The sequence below is a fragment of the Falco naumanni genome, unplaced genomic scaffold (genome assembly GCF_017639655.2).
Source record: "Falco naumanni isolate bFalNau1 unplaced genomic scaffold, bFalNau1.pat scaffold_112_arrow_pat_ctg1, whole genome shotgun sequence".
In the NCBI taxonomy this organism is placed as follows: domain Eukaryota; kingdom Metazoa; phylum Chordata; class Aves; order Falconiformes; family Falconidae; genus Falco; species Falco naumanni.
In genome coordinates, this window is record NW_024427359.1 from 1 (window position 1) to 19,633 (window position 19,633).

The window sequence follows — 19,633 nt, forward strand, 5'->3', positions numbered from 1 at the left end:
TTGGCTGAAAATCGGCTGAAAAATTGGCTGAAAATTGGCTGATTTTCGGCTGAAAATTGGCTGAAAATTGGCTGATTTTCGGCTGAAAATTGGCTGAAAATTGGCTGATTTTCGGTTGAAAATTGGCTGAAAATTGGCTGATTTTCGGCTGAAAATTGGCTGAAAATTGGCTGAAAATTGGCTGAAAATTGGCTGAAAATTGCTGATTTTCGGCTAGAAATTGGCTGATATTTGGCTGATTTTCGGCTGAAAATTGGCAAAATTGCTGATTTTCGGCTGAAAATTGGCTGATTTTCAGCTGAAAATCAGCTGAAAATTGGCTGAAAATTGCTGATTTTCGGCTGAAAATTGGTGGATTTTTGACTGAAAAACGGCTGATTTTTGGCTGATTTTTGGCTGAAAATTGGTTGATTTTTGACTGAAAACCGGCTGATTTTTGGCTGATTTTCGGCTGAAAATTGGTTGATTTTTGACGGATTTTCCGCTGAAAATGGGCGGGAAAGGCGGGAAGGAGCCACCGAAGGCGGCAGGACGGATGAAAAACGTTTGTAACCGCCCTGACGAACCCAATTAACGCTCCCGGCGGTAATTTCGTGCCTTCTGGGGCGCCGAGGAAGTCGTCAGAGCAACTTCCAGGAAATCTCGGCACGTCAGCAGGTCGCTGAGGAAATTTCCGAAAAAGTCAATTTTGATTTTTTCCCCCTCTCCCGTTTTGCTGGCGGGCAAAAAAAATTAATAGGCGCCTGAAATTAATAAAATTAATTGGTGTGATGGAGGGGGGTGAGGCAAGGTGCTGCTTGAGCCTCGTAATTAACCCTCAGCTCGTCAGAGGGGACCCCAGCACCCATTAACGAACCCCAGCTCGTTAGGGGGGACCCCAAAGCCTCTTAATTAACTCTCAGCTCATTAGGGGGGACCCCAAAGCCTCTTAACGAACCCCAGCTCGTTAGGGGGGACGCCAAAGCCTCTTAATTAACTCTCAGCTCATCAGAGGGGACCCCAAAGCCTCTTAATGAACCCCAGCTCATTAGGGGGGACCCCAAAGCCTCTTAATTAACTCTCAGCTCGTTAGGGGGGACCCCAAAGCCTCTTAATGAACCCCAGCTCGTTAGGGGGGACCCCAGTTTGTCAAAGGAGACCCCAAAGCCTCTTAATTAACTCTCAGCTCATCAGAGGGGAACCCAAAGCCTCTTAACGAACCCAGCTCATTAGGGGGGACCCCAGCTCATCAGGGGGGACCCCAGCTCATTAGGGGGGACCCCAAAGCCTCTTAATTAACTCTCAGCTCGTTAGGGGGGACCCCAAAGCCTCTTAATGAACCCAGCTCATTAGGGGGGACCCCAAAGCCTCTTAACAAACCCCAGCTTGTTAGGGGGGACCCCAAAGCCTCTTAATTAACTCTCAGCTCATCAGAGGGGAACCCAAAGACACTTAATGAACCCCAGCTCGTTAGGGGGGACCCCAAAGCCTCTTAACGAACCCCCGCTCGTCAGAGGGGACCCCAGCACCCATTAACGAACCCCAGCTCGTTAGGGGGGACCCCAGTTTGTCAAAGGGGACCCCAAAGCCTCTTAATTAACTCTCAGCTCGTTAGGGGGGACCCCAAAGCCTCTTAACGAACCCCAGCTCGTTAGGGGTACCCCAAATCCTCTTAATGAACCCCAGCTCGTTAGGGGTACCCCAAAGCCTCTTAATGAACCCCAGCTCGTTAGGGGTACCCCAAAGCCTCTTAATGAACCCCAGCTCGTTAGGGGGGACCCCAAAGCCTCTTAACGAAACCCAGCTCATTAGGGGGGACCCCAGTTTGTCAAAGGGGACCCCAAAGCCTCTTAATTAACTCTCAGCTCGTTAGGGGGGACCCCAAAGCCTCTTAATTAACCCTCAGCTCGTTAGGGGGGACCCCAAAGCCTCTTAATGAACCCCAGCTCCTCAGAGGGGACCCCAAAGCCTCTTAATGAACCCAGCTCATTAGGGGGGACCCCGAAGCCTCTTAATTAACTCTCAGCTCATCAGAGGGGACCCCAAAGCCTCTTAACGAACCCCAGCTCGTTAGGGGGGACCCCAGTTTGTCAAAGGGGACCCCAAAGCCTCTTAATTAACTCTCAGCTCCTCAGAGGGGAACCCAAAGACACTTAATGAACCCCAGCTCGTTAGGGGGGGACCCCAAAGCCTCTTAATTAACTCTCAGCTCGTTAGGGGGGACCCCAAAGCCTCTTAATTAACTCTCAGCTCATCAGAGGGGACCCCAAAGCCTCTTAACGAACCCAGCTCATCAGAGGGGACCCCAGCTCGTTAGGGGGGACCCCAAAGCCTCTTAATGAACCTCCAGCTCGTTAGGGGGGACCCCAAAGTCTCTTAATGAACCCCAGCTCATTAGGGGGGACCCCAAAGCCTATTAATTAGCTCTCAGCTCATCAGAGGGGACCCCAAAGCCTCTTAACGAACCCCAGCTCATTAGGGGGGACCCCAAAGCCTCTTAATGAACCCAGCTCGTTAGGGGGGACCCCAGCTCATTAGGGGGGACCCCAAAGCCTCTTAATTAACTCTCAGCTCATCAGAGGGGACCCCAAAGCCTCTTAATGAACCCCAGCTCCTTAGGGGGGACCCCAAAGCCTCTTAATTAACTCTCAGCTCATTAGGGGGGACCCCAAAGCCTCTTAATTAACTCTCAGCTCATTAGGGGGGACCCCAAAGCCTCTTAATGAACCTTCAGCTCATCAGAGGGGACCCCAAAGCCTCTTAATGAACCCCAGCTCATTAGGGGGGACCCCAAAGCCTCTTAATTAACTCTCAGCTCGTTAGGGGGGACCCCAAAGCCTCTTAACGAACCCAGCTCATTAGGGGGGACCCCAAAGCCTCTTAATTAACTCTCAGCTCGTTAGGGGGGCCCCCAACGCCCCTTAACGAACCCCAGCCCGTTAGAGGGGACCCTCCTGTCCCCCCCCTTGCTGGAGCAGGGTGGGCAGCGGGGGGCTCTATACCTTCCCAAGGGTATATATACACCCCCCCCCCCCCCAATTAGGGCTGTATAGGGGGTGCCCCCCTATAGGGGGCTATATGTGGGGACCCCCCCGGGGCTCTATAGGGCCCTTATAGGGAGAAGCTCCATCCCAAGGGCTCTATAGGTTCCCCTCGTAAGGGCATATAGAGGAGACCCCCCCCCCCCCCAGGGCCCTATAGGGGCACAAAGCGGGGACCCCCCCTCCCCCACAGAGACATAGGGGGGGGCCGTATGGGGCCATATAGCGGGGGTGCCTCACGTATAGGGACGCCCAAACTGGGATATATAGGGGGGGACACCCACACTGGGTGTCCTATAGAGCCCCCCTCAAGGGGATATATGGGGGGGGGGGGGAGGGGCACCCCTGGTTTCTATACGACCCCTCCCCAGGATGACACAGGGGGTGATCCCCACACAGGCCTCCTTCCGAGCGCCTTGGGGAGGTTCAGGATCTACAAGATCCTCTCTACAGCGATCTACAGCGATCACTCCCCCTCACACCTCGGCCCCTACAGGACCCCCTCACAAGGCCATACATTGCGCCCCCCCCCCCGCTCCGGATTCTATAGGCCCCTCACTCAGGGTGAACCCCCCCCCCGGGGGGTCTATAACCCCTTTATAACACCACGCGACGGGGTCTCCCCCCCCCGCCCCCCCCAGAACGACACAGGCAGCTCCTACACCCCCCCCCCAGCAAAGTTCTCCACGAACAATGAACCCCCCCCCCCTCACGCACTTGGTTCCGCCCGCCGGAGACAGGCGGGGAGGGGGGAACCCCGTTTTCCCGCGCTGGGCCGGACCGCACCATTCCCCGCCACGGGGGGGGGTGTGGGGGTGTGGGGGGGGAAAAGGGGACACGGCGCACTCACAGCTTCACCACATTCTGTACCACCGCCGCCATCTTGCCTCCGCCGCCGGGGCGCCGCGCCGGGCACTGCGCATGCGCGGCGGGAGGGGTGGGGGGGAGAGGGGGGCGGGGCCGCGTTGCGCAGGCGCCGTGCTCCGCCCCCGCCCCGCCCCGCCCGGCCCCGCCCCGCCGCGGCGCGCGGGAAAGGCGGGAAAGTCTGAGGGGAGGCGGCGGCAGCGTGAGGGGAGGGAGCGGCGGGGGGAGCTATGGAGGGTGCTGAGGGGGATGGGGGTGCTATGGGGGGCTGAGGGAGATGAAGGGTGCTATGGAGGGTGCTATGGAGGGTGCTATGGAGGGCTGAGGGGGATGGAGGGTGCTGAGGGGGATGGAGGGTGCTGAGGGGGATGGAGGGTGCTGAGGGGGATGGAGGGTGCTGAGGGGGATGGAGGGTGCTGTGGAGGGCTGAGGGGGATGGAGGGTGCTATGGAGGGCCGAGGGGGATGGAGGGTGCTATGGAGGGCTGAGGGGGATGGAGGGGGATGAGGAGGGCTGAGGGGGATGGAGGGTGCTGAGGAGGGCTGAGGGGGATGAGGGTGCTATGGAGGGTGCTGAGGGGGATGAGGGTGCTACGAAGGGTGCTGAGGGGGATGAGGGTGCTATGGAGGGCTGAGGGGGATGGAGGGTGCTGAGGAGGGCTGAGGGGGATGGAGGGGGATGAGGAGGGCTGAGGGGGATGGAGGGCGCTATGGAGGGCTGAGGGGGATGGAGGGCGCTATGGAGGGCTGAGGGGGATGAGGGTGCTGAGGAGGATGAGGGTGCTATGAAGGGTGCTGAGGGGGATGAGGGCGCTATGAAGGGTGCTGAGGGGGATGAGGGTGCTATGGAGGGCTGAGGGGGATGGAGGGGGATGAGGGGGATGGAGGGGGATGAGGAGGGCTGAGGGGGATGGAGGGCGCTATGGAGGGCTGAGGGGGATGGAGGGTGCTATGGAGGGCTGAGGGGGATGAGGGTGCTATGAAGGGTGCTGAGGGGGGTGGAGGGGGATGAGGGGGATGGAGGGTGCTGAGGGTGCTATGGAGGGTTGAGGGTGCTGAGGGTGCTGGAGGGTGCTGAGGGTGCTATGAAGGGTGCTGAGGAGGATGAGGGCGCTATGGAGGGCTGAGGGGGATGGAGGGTGCTGAGGGGGATGGAGGGTGCTATGGAGGGTGCTGAGGGGGATGGAGGGTGCTGAGGAGGGCTGAGGGGGATGGAGGGTGCTGAGGGGGATGGAGGGTGCTGAGGAGGGCTGAGGGGGATGAGGGTGCTATGGAGGGTGCTGAGGAGGGCTGAGGGGGATGAGGGTGCTATGGAGGGCTGAGGGGGATGAGGGTGCTATGGAGGGCTGAGGGGGATGAGGGTGCTATGGAGGGTGCTGAGGGGGATGAAGGGTGCTGAGGAGGGCTGAGGGGGATGGAGGGGATGAGGGTGCTATGAAGGGTGCTGAGGGGGGTGGAGGGGGATGGAGGGGGATGAGGGTGCTATGAAGGGTGCTGAGGGGGGTGGAGGGTGCTGAGGGTGCTATGGAGGGGGATGAGGGTGCTACGAAGGGTGCTGAGGGGGATGAAGGGTGCTGAGGAGGGCTGAGGGTGCTGAGGAGAGTGATAGGAAGGATGGAGCATGGTGAGGAGGACGGAGGGTGGCAGAGAGGGGTGAGGGGGATGAAGGGTGCTGAGGAGGACGGAGGGTGCTGTGGAGCACGGTGAGGACGATGGAGGGTGCTGAGGGGGATGGAGGGTGGCAGGGAGGGCTGAGGGTGCTGGGGAGGGTGGGGGGCGCTGAGGAAGATGAAGGGTGCTATGGAGCATGGTGAGGATGGACGTAGGGTGCCATGGAGGGTGCAGCATGCTGAGGAGGATGAAGATTGGCAGGGAGGATGGATGGTGTTGAGGATGGAGGATGCTGAGGATGAAGGGTGCTATGGAGGGTGGCAGGGAGGAGGACTGAGGGTGCCGAGGAGGACGGAGGGTGGCAGGGAGGGAGAGGGGGGGGGGGCAAAATGGAGGCGGGAGGTGGACGTGGAAGAGCACAGACCTGGCAGGAAGGACAAGGGGTAGGGATGGGGTGGGGGAGAGTGGGAAAGGGGAGATGGGGGAAAAGGGGGAGGGGAGGAAGGAAGAGTTTGGTGGAGTGGGGAGGCCGAAGGATGCCAGGAGGTGGTTGGAAAAGAAGGATGGGGGAGGATGAGGTGATGGATAGGTGGGGTTCAGGTGGGAGCCCTCCCCATCACATCTCAAACCTCCGTAGATTCCCAACGGGAGCTTATGGTTTCAGCGTGTGGTGCTGGCAGAAACCCCGAAACCAACCCCCCCTCCAGCCTCTTTACCCCTAGAAATCCACGTCAAAAATGTACGTTTTTGAGCTCTTTCCCTTTTTATCCAACCCAAATTAACCAGCGATCTCAAAATTCATCCCACAGGGCAGAGCGGCGGACACGCGGTTGCCCCACGGTGAGCACGGTTCGGCAGGCGACAGCTTCCAGGTGAAATCCTCTCTTATTTTCCATCTTGTTTCCACTTTCCTCACTCCCCCACCCCCACCCCCCTCCTTTTTGCTGGGAAATTAATTATTTTTCCAGCGCTGCCCAAGGTTACGCAGGGCTCTAAACCTTTCTCCCTGCCCTTCCTCCTCCTCTTAATCCCACACTGGCTGTTATTTGCGTGCACGCAGCCGCTTGCTCTTCCTGCCCCGTCAATAAAAATCAACGCTCTTGTCGCCGGTGGTGAAACGGTTGTGACGCTCGGGCTACAGGCGTTGCGGCAGGGTCAGGCGCACCAACCCCGCGGCGGGGGTGGAGGTGGGGGGGGGGGGGGTTGGGGGGTGTCGAATGCCAAACGTCGGCGTAGGCGTTCACCGAGTTTATCGTGTCGTTAATCCGCTGCCCGGAAATCTTGGGGATAACGAAGAAGTTGGGGGATAATTAAGACTGCGAACAACCGCCTCAGCCTGTAACCCACCCCCCCCCCCCCCCCCCCAAACCGTCCACCTGTGGACACCCGTTGCCCCCTGCCGGAATTAATTAAGCCCCTCGTTAATTTATTTTGCTGTAAATCCCTGAAAAAGTGAGGGGGAAAGAGGTTGTTTGGCACGTGCTGGCTGAGTCAGAGCAGGGAACGGTGTTTCTGCCCGAGTGACTCACGCTTCTTAGAACAGGGTATAAAAAAAAAAAAAACAACCACCCCAGGGTTTAGCAACAGCTTTTTGCATAAATCAGCAATTTAATGAGTGATTAATTAGGGACAGAATGGGGCAGGGGGCTGTAGGAAGCCCTCATCTTGTAGAGAAACCCCGGGGCAAGGGGAATCCCAAATGATTTTATTGCTAATAGCTAAAAATTAATTAAAGGCGTTATTTTTGTAGCTAAGGAGATGAGAGTATGCCTGGAAAAACGGGGGAAAAAATTAAAATCGGGATAATTTCCCGGGGGTGATATCAAGTATAGCCTGAGGAGCAGCATTGGCGGGCAGAGGGGAGGACGGAGGTGTCTTGCAGACAAGAAGCATCACCTTTTCATAGTAGAAAACTGCCCAAAATCCAGCAAATTAAAGTGCCTTTTTCTATTTAGCCCCTCGTAAGAGCAGCTCTCGGATCTCGGAGCCGAGCCGTCGGCGTGGGATTCCATCCCCGGAGCACAGCAGGATGACGAGGGGACAGATGGATGTGCTTGGACGCCGCCGGGAGCTGTCCAGAGCGAGCAAGGTGCCCAATTAAAGCCATTAACACCCCAAATCCATCCCCTGGCTTGTTACAAGTGGAAGAAGCAAAAAAAAGCAGAGAAAAAGGGATTTTGGCCGTTACCTCAGCGGCGTTATTTTGAAATAACCAGATCCGGCAGCGGTTGTTTCATAATTGCTGACGATAATTAGGCAGGGGTGGGGGGCAAACTCCATCATCATCATCCCCAGCTCACTTTAATTCACTAATTAAGGTGAAATCCATGATAACAAGCGCCTCCGTGTTGTCACAACCCACCTCGCTCCACAGCAAGATGTTGGGCCGCAAAAAACAAACACCAAAATGCTCTGAAAACCACCCAAATTATCCATTCCAGGATTTTGGGGCTTTTTCCTTCGAATTGTTTGCCCAGTCGCTGCGGCGCTTCGGGGAGAAAAGAGGGGAGTGGGCACCTGCACCGCATCTCCCACCAAAACAGGCCGTCACCGGGGTAAATTAGTTGCGAACGATGCTTTAAAACACCCCTGCCCCGTTGCTGGAATTATTTCTGGTAAGAAAAAAAAAATAAATCCTAAAATAAATTGAAAAATCCTAAACTAAGTAAAAAAATCCTAAAAATAAATAAAAAATAAACCACCGCCACGTGGATGGGTGTCGTTCGGAGGAGGCGCTGGCAGTCTGGACCAGGTAAGGGTTGAACAGCAGCAAATGAAATAGAAATTGAACCCAGCCTGGGCCGAGCTCAATTAACCTCGTTTTCTTAATTATGTGGCAGGCTGAAGGCTTGAAAAACGGGTTTAACCCCCAATTTTTGGTGTTCCTACCAAAAAAGTGTTTCTGTCTTGGGGTGAGAGTGCCCCGGTGGACGCAAGAGCAAGCAAGAGCCAGGACAGACTGTGGGGAGCTACGAGCTCGTTAATCTAATGACTCGTTAATGATACCTGTAAGAAACGGCCATCAACGATGTCAAGAAATAACACGGTCAGCCTCTGGCAAGCCAGGAAAATTCAGCGTGTTCTTCCGGAGGTGCCTTAATTCCTCACTACGGGGAGGGGACATGACTCCCAGCCTCATTCGGGGCTAAAACTACCAGAAACAGTTAAAAATGATGCAGTTAATTAACGACGGCATCTAGGAAACGAGGTCCCGCTTGCTTTTACACCCTTACCGGGTCTGACAGGCTTCGGAGATTGGAAAAAGGAAGCAAAGCCCTCGCAGCCGGGCACGGAGGACTCGTCACCCCGATGTCAGCACAATTGCCGTTTCCAGCGATTTTATTTATTACTATTATTATTTTTAAAAAAAAAAAAAGCAGAAGGGATTCGCATTCCTTTCTGCGTGCTGAAGCGCTTCACCCCCTCCTTCCTCCGTCCGGCCAAACAATCCGCGATTGACGGTGACGGCGTCTTTCGGGAGGATGAATTTCACCCCATCGTGCCGGAATCTGGCCAGGCGGTCGCTCACCCTTCACTCAGCACATTTTCTTTTTTTTTTTTTTGGGGGGGTGGGAGGGTGGGGTGTGTTTTGTTATTTTTTACCTTAAAACCCCAAGCTCCGGCCATGGATTTAGTTGCTAAAATACAGCCTGAGAAGGTTTTTTTTTTTTTCTTAGCTTCTCCGTGGAGAGCTTTTAGAGACATTAGAGTTGTTAAAGCCCAACGGAGCCTTTAGCCACGTCACTGCCAGATTTGCCGATTTTGAGGATACAAAGGCGAAGGCTGACGTTTGGCATCACCTTGATGTTCAGGCGGTCGGCAGGCAGCGAGCGTCACGCCTTCGCCTCAACCGAGCGCAAACCCCAGCCCCTCTTCAAGCCAAAAAAAAACCCCTCAAACCAACCCCGAAACCCCCAAAATCCTCCTGACTGAGACATTTGGGAACTCAACCATCGCCGTTTCATCCCATCCGGTACAACAAACGCTTCTAGCGGCGCGGCGGATTATTTCTACCGGTCGGCGCGGTGTTACGGTTCAATGCGTCGCTAAAGGTGAAGTAGATACAGGCAAGCGGCGATACAACCGGGCAGCGAGTGCCGCCTGTTTTCATCTTGGCTTCGTAGGGTGGTTTGTTGGGTTGGTGTTTTTTTTGGTTTTTTTCCCCTTCCTCCCCACAGCGAGGGAACAGCCGTAGGTCTGCAAGGAGCGGCACCGAGGAGAAACGCTCACGTCCCGTTCGCACGACGGGCTCTGCGAGAGGAAACAACACATCGCCGTCAGCACACCGGGTGGGGGAGGTGTGTGGAGTCAAACCTCATGAGTTCCAGCTGTGATTTTTGGAAACCACCACCACCCCACCCCACCCCCGCCAAAAAAATTGATAATAATCCGTTTCTCGGCGTCTTTACCTCGAGTCGCCTTCACGTCAAGATTTCCTGCCTGCCCGAATCCTGTATAGATCCACCCACTCCCTCCGCTTGGTGCTTCTCCATCACTTGCAGGACGTCCTCCAAAATGGACGGCCCCAAATCCACGTGGAGGGAGAGGAGGGAGCCGGCGTGGGAGAGGAAGGCCGGCTCGGCGCTACCCTTCTCCTCGGCGAAGCCGTTCGTTGGAGCAGCGAAACGGGAGGCGCAGGGATGCAGCAGCGAGGCGGCGCTCCCACCCTCGCCGTCCTCCTCCCCGCGTGGCACCGCCGGGGCTTTGTCATCGAGGTGCAACCGCGGTGGTTTCGGCGGGGCTTGCGCCGAGGGCAGCGTCAGCGCCTGCGGCCCCCCGATGACGGGCAAGGAGATGGCGTTTTTGAGGAGGGGGGATGAAGTCTCCGAGGAGGGCTGCTGGCATCCGGAGATAGTGGCCGTCCTGGAGAACTCGAATGGTGCCGCATCGGGGCTGTCCTTGTCGGAGTCGAAGTTTCCTTCGGTCCTGGGGAGGAGATGAAACTTGCCCTGAAGGAAGGAGATGTCCCCAAACATGTCGCTCTCCCCGCCGCTGCCGATGTGAATCGTGTGCCTGAAGTCCCCCAAGGGCGGGCTGATCATGTCGGAGGAGAGGATGTCGCGGAGCTTCTCCTTCTTCCCCTTCCTGCTCCCCCTCTTCAGGTAGATCGGCACCTTGGTGGACATCTCGCCCGGGCACGGAGCTCTTCCACGCCAACTCAAAAGACCGTCGTCTTCCTCGACCTCGGCGATGTGAGCTTTAAAAAAAATGAATCTGCAAATTAAAAAAAAAAAAAAAAGAAAAAAAACTCTTAAAAGGAAGTTATAACACGTCGGGTGGAGATCCTCAACCTCAACACGTCCCAGGAAATTAATTCCAGACGTTCTCCGCTCCTCTATCTAAAATTCGTTGGCGGCGTTATCGATAACAAAACAACGGGGGTAATTAAATCCAGGTGCCTCTCCCCAGGATTTGTTTCGAGTGGGAGAAAAACCAGGGTCAGAGCTGGAAATCTAAGAGGATTTGCGTTTTTGTGGGGGGAAGCGGGGTTCAGCGTTAAAGACAGGGAGAGCGCAGCGTCGGGACGCGGCTTTTCTAGCCCCAAAGAGATATTTTTTCCTTTCGGTTCCCTCTCCTCTTGGCCACGCACAACCCAGCCCCACCCAACAACCAGCCCAAATAAAAAATAATAGAGATTAAGGCAGGAGGGGGAAGGAAATGGTGGGGTTTTTTACCCCCACCGTTTTGGTCATATTCATTCAACTCTGGAGGGTTTATGCATTTGGTTCTAGGCATGACTTTTGACCAGAGGAATAAGGCAAAAATGGGTATTTTACGCAATAATAAATGTCGTGCTCAACCTTGGGAAACGCTGCAGTGGGACAGAAAAAGGGATGAAAGAGGGTTTGGGCCACCTGAACATCAATTTTCACAAATCAAGTGGGAACGGCTGGAGGTTTAGCCTTTATCGCTCATTTTTTGGGGGAAAAAATATTTCAAAACCCCATCGCGCCGTGTTTCTGCGAAACCGTATCTGATCCGCTGTCGACTGCAAATATAAAACAGAATTTATAAGTGATTTAGAGACGGGTTTGTCCACGCGCCGAGCCCCTCCACCGCTAAAACAACCAGCCGCCACAGCTTCCAGCCTCTTTGCGCTGTGTGTAATGCACCACCTGGTACAGCCGCACCAGGAAAGCGAGAGCTGATGGTGCAACCGCTGCCGAAACCGCTGCCGAAACCACCGCGGCCGAGCCCTGTGCTTCAACCCCACCCCCAAACCATCGCGGCAAGAGGTCAGGCCCGATTCCCTGGCGGCGGCGTTCCCGTCAGCTGCCACACAACACGAAGCCCAGCTGGGAAACAGCCGCTCCACCTGCGTTTTACAGCCCCGACAACCATGTCGGGCGCAGTTTGCCCCAGCCGAAACCTGCCCTGGCCGGTGCCAACGAACCAGTGAAACCAGTCCGCGGCCGACGCCGGATGAAGCGAGCCAAACGCCCTCCCCGAGGGCCGGCATTTTAATTGCAGACGGAGCCACGCGCCTGGCGGTGTTCAACGACCGCGTCGGCCAGCAGGTGCTGGCTCTCTGGGATCCCAAGCGCTGGGGTTCCGAGGGCGGCACGATCCCACCGACACCTGGACGGCTGCCAGATCCTCCCGCCCCTTCCCCAAACCACACCCCGCTTGCCGCCCCTGAAATTTATCCTTAAAAATATAAAGGAGGATGGAAAAAATCCCACGTCCACCTTCAACCACCTGATGCGCCATCGTTGGAAAGCGATGCCGAAACCACGTCTGCGCTCTCGTCCCGTCTATGCTGCTCATATTATTCCCCCTTTATTCCTTCTTCCCCACCCCCAACTGCCTCTTCTCGGCACCGACAAACACCGTTCCGTCTCCCCGGTGCTGACAAACACCGTTCCACCTCCCCACCTGTAAACAGAGGCCCACGTACGCGCCGCTACAGCCGGAGCTGCTCCCGAGGTCCCATTCGGTCGACAAGCAGCGCGGGGGGAAGAGGAGGTGGAGCAGCAGCGCAGCACAACAGCTTGAGATGAAGCAGAGATGAGACGGCGGCGATGCCGCCGGTGTCAGGAACGCCGGCACCGGTGAGCTCGTTCCCGGCAGCTCCGGCAAGGGAAAAAAAAAAATATCCTGACGATGCAGAATTTGGCTTCGTTAATCCCCGGCGGATTAAAGCGGGCGGTGTAATGACAGGCGGTGCTCGCGTGAAATACAGGCGCCGTGAGGGCGCCGTGGTGGGGGTGGCGAGAAGATGACGGTGGAGGTGCTGCCGTGCGCGGAGAGACAGGGATTGAGGGAAGCGCTTCTTCGTGGCGATCCGGATTTGGGGAAGCGCTGGTGCTCGCCGGAACGCCGTGGGTGCGGGGCCACGAGCTGCCTGGCTCAGCTCCCCTTGCACTGGCCCGGGGAGTTGCAGACGGTTGTGAGTTAGCCGTGAAAAAGCACTGAAATCCCCCAAAGAGTGGATTTATAGGAAAAAAAGCCTCTCATCCCTCGGAAATATTGGATGTTTCTGGGTTAGGATGTGAGATGATGCTGGTGGGGAGCAACCACCGCCATGAAAAGGATTGTTTCGCCTCCCAGACAGCACCAAAACTTTGCTTCAAGGTCTTCCAGCAGCACCGAAATCGCTCTTCCTCACCCCAACTTCTCCCCACCGCCGTCGCTGCCTCCTCCTCTTCCTCGCCCTGGGCTCCAACCGAAACCCTGCGCCCCAGCGGGCCGGGACAAAGGCTGCCTGTGATCGCCGCTGCGAGCGGGGTGAACGCTGGGAAAGTTCAGGGCTGCGGGTAGCGCCCTTTCCCTTTGTCCTCCGGGAGGAGAAAAAAAAAAAACCCAACTCAAAAAAGGCTTTTTGCTGCCAGCGCAGCCTGAGAAAGGGCCAGCGGGCCGCAAAAATGCAGGGAATAATTTTTTTTTTTTCCTCGCAGAAATCCTTAAAATCCCATTTCCTGGCATTTTCCAGCGCCGGCCACCAAGTAAACCCGCTGAAACGACGTGAGCGTTACCAGCGTGCCCAACCTGCTGCAAAACGGGTGGAAAACACCTTGGAAAGGGAGCAAAACCCAAACCAAAACGCTCGAGAATTTATTTACGCGTGTTTTTAGCAGCCTCCCCCCTGTCGGTGATGAACGTTTCGCCTCCCAATTAGCGCCGCGGTTTGGCCAAGGAGGGGTGGCCACTCACCAGGCTGATGCTAATTAGCATGGCATGATGGTAGGTACCGTCACTAAAAACTCATTAAAACCCAAGAATTAACACCCATTTCTTCTTTTTTGCCCCATTTTACCAATTCAGGCTTTGGCACACAAGATTTTGTGGCTTTTCCACCCATTTTTGGCCATTTAGCTTTGGGGTCACAAGTATTTTGCCTCTTTTCAGCCATTTGGGCTTTGCAGCATTAAAATTTTGGTACTTTTTTACAACTTTTTTACCTATTTACAACAATTCAGGCTCCGGTACCCTGAAATTTGTTTCTTTTCCACCAATTTATGCTGCACTACGTAAAAATTTGTTTCTTTTTCTGCCCGTTTTCAGCAATTTTGGCTTCAGGACATGAAGAAATTGTTTCCTTTCTGCCCCTTTTCAGCGTTTTATGCTTTGCTACATAAAAAAAATTATTTATTTTAGCTCATTTTCAGAAATATATGCTTCGTTATGGGAAGACCCGGCACTTCTTCAGCCCCTCGCTTCCTGACCGCGGCTTTTCCCACCCTGGCGCCTCCGCAAATTATTTTATCAAGATCCTGCAAAACCAGCGATGAAGCGATGGAGGCTTTAACCCCTTCTCCCGCTCAAAGACGCAGAAACAACGAAGCCAGTTCCTTCCCCCTCGCCTTTTTTTTACCTCTTTTTGCCGCTTCTGTGGGTGCCCAGAGAAAATCCTCATCTAAAAATCGGCACCTGGGAGGAGTTTTTGCACCTTGTACCTGCCACGCTGGGATATTTGCGTGGGACATGAACAGTAGCCCCCTCTCCCCAGCATCCCAGAGCTGGAGGAGTGGCATCAGGGACCTTTCCGGATCCAAATTACAGCTTTTTAATTATTTTTTAGAGAATGGGGATGTTTCAGAGCGATGCCGAAAGCCTTTGGCGGACGCATGGGGACGGTGCCGCCATCTGCAAGGAAAGATTTAGCCCAGAGCATCGCGGTGAAAGCTGGAATCGGTTTAAAAGAGGGAATTTGTTCCTCGCCCTGGCACTGAATCCGGATCAGCAAGAGGTGCTGGCGACGGCTCCATGCCGAGGGACACCATGGGACGGCGGTGCCGGCTCTAACCCCTGCGTCATCAAACGCTGCCTTTTTATTTTTCCCCTAGGACTGGGAAAACACCCATATCAGGGAAAGATTTTTCACTGAGACGGAAAACCCGAGGAGGAAACATCTGAGGAAATGCCAACGCGCAGTCGGAAAACGCGGCGGCTCCACTGTAGCCAAACCCCTCCCGAGCCTCAGTTTCCCCAGCTGCGCCGCAGTGCCAAACCGAAGCCCAGAAGTGGAGGGCAGGAAAAAAAAAAGAAAAAAAAAAATTTTTTTTTCCTTAAACCCAGGAAAAAAAAACAGGAAAAACAACTTTTTAGGGCGGGTCCTCCGAGAGTGCTGGGAGATTTCTGGGAATTCCCAGGCAGGGACCTTGGCCTTGGGGGTGGGATGAGGGCACAGGTCGCTCCTCACTCCCAGCGGCGGGGTCGGAGTCCGCCCCAGCTACGCCAACAACTCCTTGGAATATGGATTTAAAAGAAAAAGAAAAAAAATCATAATCATCCATTAATTTCTTTTGGGACCGACAAATTCTCCTAAAAAAAAAATTATATATATATATATATAAATATAAAAATATCCCGGTGGAGGATCCGGCCTCCCCCAAAGCACGCCGGCTATTTTGGGGATCTGGTGGCTAATTTAAGCCGGGAGCCGTCGGAAACCTCACAGCTGGGGGCTAAAATTAAGAGGTGGCTGCAGCAAACAGGGGAAGGGGGGGGGCACAGGGGAAGGGATCGAAGGGATCTCGTGTTTTTTCTTGGGGGGGGAAAAAGGAGGAAATCACACACACACACCTTGAAACTGGGGGTTGGGGATGTGACAGGGACACAAAACCGTCTGTAATTGCATGAAAAAGAACCGCCCCCCCCCCCCCCACTGGTCCTCAGCATCCCCACGCTGGGAAGAGGCCGAATCATTCCCCACCAGCTCCCAAATTTACCGCCGTTGTGTCCCACCCCCACCATATCCCACCACGACCACCCTACAGCGGCGCCGGTGACCCGGAATCTCACCGGAAAACAAAACCGGGGGGGGGGGGAGAGAGTGGTGGTTGATATCGCCGCGTCGTCTTCCCGGTGTGGCGGCTGAGCCAGAGCCAAGCACGGCCGTTCCCTTCCTCCCAGCGCTGGAGCGTCGTGCCGCCGGCTCCCAGCCAACGTGCAGGCCCCACCCCGGCACGGGGCCTTGCTTCCCCCTTCCCGGGGGGCTCCTTTTTTCCTCCTTTTTTCCTCCTTTTTTTTCCCCCCAGAACACGGAACGGCGACGGCTTCTCACCAGGATGAAAGAGCCTGGATGGTTTTGCTTTTCCCACGGCAGCCGGGAATGCGGCCAGGCCTGGGTTTTGCCGCTCTGCCACAGCGGTGAAGCTCCTGGTTAGGGAAGAAAAAAAAAAAAAAAAAAAAAAAATCCCTTGGGAAATAAAAATAAAGCTGGAAAAATTCCTGCCAGCTCCGGAGGGAAGTGGGGGGATTCCCTACGGAGCGCCGGAGCCCACCAAAACCCAACCCTTGGCCAACTCAACGCCGGAGTCTCCGCTGGTTTAAATCCTAAATTAGCCTCGTCCTCAAGGATCATCTAATTAAGGAGCAAACGAGATGCTGCCTGCTTCGGTCCCCGGTGTGTTTGAGTCAACCCCCCCCCCCCCCCCTCCGCCGCGGCGACCGCTTGCGTGTCTGAACCCGGCGGGATTCTGAGCGGAATGAGGCCAGTGGGGAGCAGCCAGGCGGAAAAGGGGGGGAAAGGGGGGGGGTGTGTGCTTCCTGCAGCAGGTGGGGAAATGAAAAAGGCTGGAAAGTGAAAAAAAAATCAGAGGGGGAAACGAGCTGGAAAGTGAAAAAATCAGGATAAAAAAGCTGGAAACTGAAAAATCAAGATAAAACAGCTGGATGCTGAAAAAATCACGATAAAAAGCTGGAAACTGTAAAAAAAAAACCAGGATAAAAACAAACTGGAGACTGAAAAAAAACGATAAAAATGCTGGAAAATGAAAAAAAAAACACAACAGGATAAAAAAGCTGGACACTGCAAAAAAAACAGGAAATAAAAAGCTGGAAAGTGAAAAAAACCAGGATAAAACAAGCTGGAAACTGAAAAAATCAGGATAAAAAAGATGAAAAGTGAAAAAAACCAGGATAAAACAAGCTGGAAACTGAAAAAATCAGGATAAAAAAGCTGGAAACTGAAAAAATCAGGATAAAAAAAAAGGTGGAAACTGAAAAAGAGCAGGAAAAAAGCTGGAAACAGAAAAAAACAGGGTAAAAATGCTGGAAACTAAAAAAAGGCAGGGAAAAAACCTGGAAACTGGAAAAATCAGGATAAAAAAAGCTGGAAACGGAAAAATCAGGAAGAAAAGTTGGAAACAAAAAGAGAAGGAAAAAAGCTGGAAACTGAAAAAATTGGGAAAAAAGCTAGAAACTGAAAAAAAATCAGGATAAAAACAATCTGGAAACGGAAAAAATCAGGATAAAAAAGCTGGAAGCTGAAAAAAATCAGGGGGGAAAAAGCTGGAAGCTGAAAAAATCAGGGAAAAAAAGCTGGAAACTAAAAAAAGAGCAGGAAAAAAAGCTGGAAACTGGAAAAAAGCAGGACCCCCCCAGCTTTTACCCAGGCTGGGAAAACCCAGTGTTCTATTTGGGGTGAAAAGTGCTAAAATCATCGAAAGCCCCGAGAGGCTGAGACGCAACAGCCGGAGCCCACGGGCGCTGCCCCTTCGCTTCGTGCCAATATTTGGGGAGAAAACGGAGATTTTCCGGCAAATCTGAAGTCGCAGCCAGAAATCCAAGGGGATCACTTCCCCCCCCACCCCCATTTTCCCCCCCAAACGTGCCCCAACGCCCACGCGGGGTTGGAAGGGCAAGAGGCGATAAACGCCGCTCTGGAGGGAGCCTGTAATAAGGGCAGGCAGGTAATTAAGTGGCAAATTAATGAAGGGAGACGCGGCTCAGCACCAGGGCTGTTTTCCAGCCTCCCGACGCCTGGAACTGCCCCGCGGCGGCGAGTTGCAACACTCGAGTCCCTTTTTTCCCATCGGATTTATCATTTTTCCAGCAAAAAAAATCTCCATTTCCCCCCTTTTTTTCCACGGCGGGAAGTTGCAACACTCAATTCCCTTTTTTCCCATCGGATTTATCATTTTTCCAGCAAAAAAAAATCTCCATTTCCTCCCTTTTTTTCCACGGCGGGAAGTTGCAACACTCAATTCCCTTTTTTCCCCATCGGATTTACCTTTTTCCTGGCAAAAAAAATCGGTTTCCCCCTTTTTTTTTTTTCCACGGCGGAAAGTTGCAACACTCAATTCCCTTTTTTCCCCATCGGATTTACCTTTTTCCCGGCAAAAAAAATCGCTTTCCCCCTTTTTTTTTCCACGGCGGGAAGTTGCAACACTCACTTCCCTTTTTTCCCCATCGGATTTACCTTTTTTTCCAGCAAAAAAAATCGGTTTCCCCCTTTTTTTTTTCCACGGCGGGAAGTTGCAACACTCAATTCCCTTTTTTCCCCATCGGATTTACCTTTTTTCCGGCAAAAAAAATCGCTTTCCCCCTTTTTTTTTTCCACGGCGGGAAGTTGCAACACTCAATTCCCTTTTTTCCCCATCGGATTTACCTTTTTTCCGGCAAAAAAAATCGCTTTCCCCCTTTTTTTTTCCACGGCGGGAAGTTGCAACACTCACTTCCCTTTTTTCCCCATCGGATTTACCTTTTTTCCGGCAAAAAACCATCATTTCCCCTGCTTTTTTTTCCATGGTAGGAAGTTAAAACACTCAAGTCAATTTTTTTTTATCATATTTACCTTTTTTCCAGCAAAAAACTTTTTCCCCCTTTTTTTCCACAGCGGGAAGTTACAGCACTCAGTTCCCTTTTCTTTCATCGGATTCACCTTTTTCCCAGCAAAAAAACCCTTTTTCTCCCTTTTTTTTCCGCTCCCATCCCCCCAGCGTGAAGCTACAAAACCCAATTCCCTTTTTTCTCATCAGATTTAACTTTTTCCCTGAAAAAAAAACTTTCTCCCCCCTTTTTTCCACGGCGGGAAGTTACAACACTTAAGTCCCATTTTCCCCATTGGATTTACATTTTTTCTAGCAAAAAAACTTCTTTTTCCGCCTTTTTTTCCACGGTGCGAAGTTACAAAACTCAATTCCCTTTTCTCACATTGGATTTGCCTTTTTTCCAGCAAAAAAACCCCATTTTCCTCCTTTTTTTCCACACCGGGAAGTTACAACACTTAAGTCCCATTTTTCCCATCAGATTTACCTTTTTTCCGGCAAAAAACCTGCTTTTTCCCCCTTTTTTTCCACGTCGGGAAGTTGCAACACTCAAGTCTCTTTTTTTCCCCATCAGATTTACCTTTTTTCCGGAAAAAAACCTCCCGTTTCCCCCTTTTTTTTCCACGGTGGGAAGTTGCAACACTAAAGTCTCTTTTTTTCCCCATCAGATTTACCTTTTTTTCTGGAAAAAAACCTCCTTTTCCCCCCTTTTTTTCCATGGTGGGAAGTTGCAACGCTCAAATCCCTTTTTTCTCATCAGATTTACCTTTTTTCCAGCAAAAAAAAAAATCCTTTTCCCCCCTTTTTTTCCATGTCAGGAAGTTACAAAACACAATTTCCTTTTCTCACATCGGATTTACCTTTTTTATGGCAAAAACCCTTTTTCCCCCTTTTTTTCCACGTCAGGAAGTTAAACACTCGAGTCCCTTTTTTCCCATCAGATTTACCTTTTTTCTGGCAAAAAAACCTTCTTCCCCCTTTTTTTTTCCACTCCCCTCCCCCCAGCATGAAGCTACAACTCTCAATTCCCTTTTTTCACATCAGATTTACCTTTTTCCTGGCAAAAAAACCCACCTTTTTCCCCACCCCCCACCATCACAGCGGAACAAACACCAGCAGCCAAGCGGGATGGGGGGGGTGACTA

General features: G+C 53.2%; 2 protein-coding genes and 1 long non-coding RNA gene across 7 annotated transcripts; 2 read left to right on the forward strand and 1 right to left on the reverse strand.

Moving 5' to 3' along the window:
* The first annotated feature begins 5,533 nt into the window (after nt 1-5,533).
* LOC121082000 lies at nt 5,534-9,859 on the forward strand. Its single transcript, XR_005825873.1, has 3 exons — nt 5,534-5,693; nt 6,304-6,366; nt 7,450-9,859. It is a non-coding gene; the product is annotated as an uncharacterized LOC121082000 (long non-coding RNA).
* Nucleotides 8,864-16,151, reverse strand: CDC42EP2 (CDC42 effector protein 2). Of its 5 annotated transcripts, none has more exons than XM_040581326.1 (3): nt 15,740-16,151; nt 9,904-10,708; nt 8,864-9,745 (listed from the first exon to the last, which is right to left on the reverse strand). In XM_040581326.1, the coding sequence occupies exon 2, from the start codon at nt 10,618-10,620 to the stop codon at nt 9,916-9,918; it is 705 nt and encodes a 234-aa protein (XP_040437260.1). In that variant the 5' UTR covers nt 10,621-10,708; nt 15,740-16,151; the 3' UTR covers nt 8,864-9,745; nt 9,904-9,915. The 5 variants fall into 5 exon arrangements, with proteins under 5 accessions (XP_040437260.1, XP_040437259.1, XP_040437261.1 ...); XM_040581325.1 differs by having other exon boundaries at nt 16,002-16,098; XM_040581327.1 differs by lacking the exon at nt 15,740-16,151 and adding an exon at nt 12,393-12,595.
* Nucleotides 12,517-18,896, forward strand: LOC121081993. Its single transcript, XM_040581316.1, has 3 exons — nt 12,517-12,546; nt 17,389-18,490; nt 18,578-18,896. The coding sequence occupies exons 1-3, from the start codon at nt 12,517-12,519 to the stop codon at nt 18,703-18,705; spliced, it is 1,260 nt and encodes a 419-aa protein (XP_040437250.1). The 3' UTR covers nt 18,706-18,896.
* The last annotated feature ends 737 nt before the right edge of the window (nt 18,897-19,633 follow it).

Coding starts and splice junctions, on each gene's coding strand:
- CDC42EP2 (XM_040581326.1), bottom strand. CDS start 10,620: ATGTCCACCAAGGTGCCGATCTACCTGAAGAGGGGGAGCAGGAAGGGG.
- LOC121081993 (XM_040581316.1), top strand. CDS start 12,517: ATGCCGCCGGTGTCAGGAACGCCGGCACCG. Junction 12,547..17,388: donor TGTCAGGAACGCCGGCACCG/GTGAGCTCGTTC, acceptor AATCATCGAAAG/CCCCGAGAGGCTGAGACGCA. Junction 18,491..18,577: donor TAGGAAGTTAAAACACTCAA/GTCAATTTTTTT, acceptor TACAGCACTCAG/TTCCCTTTTCTTTCATCGGA.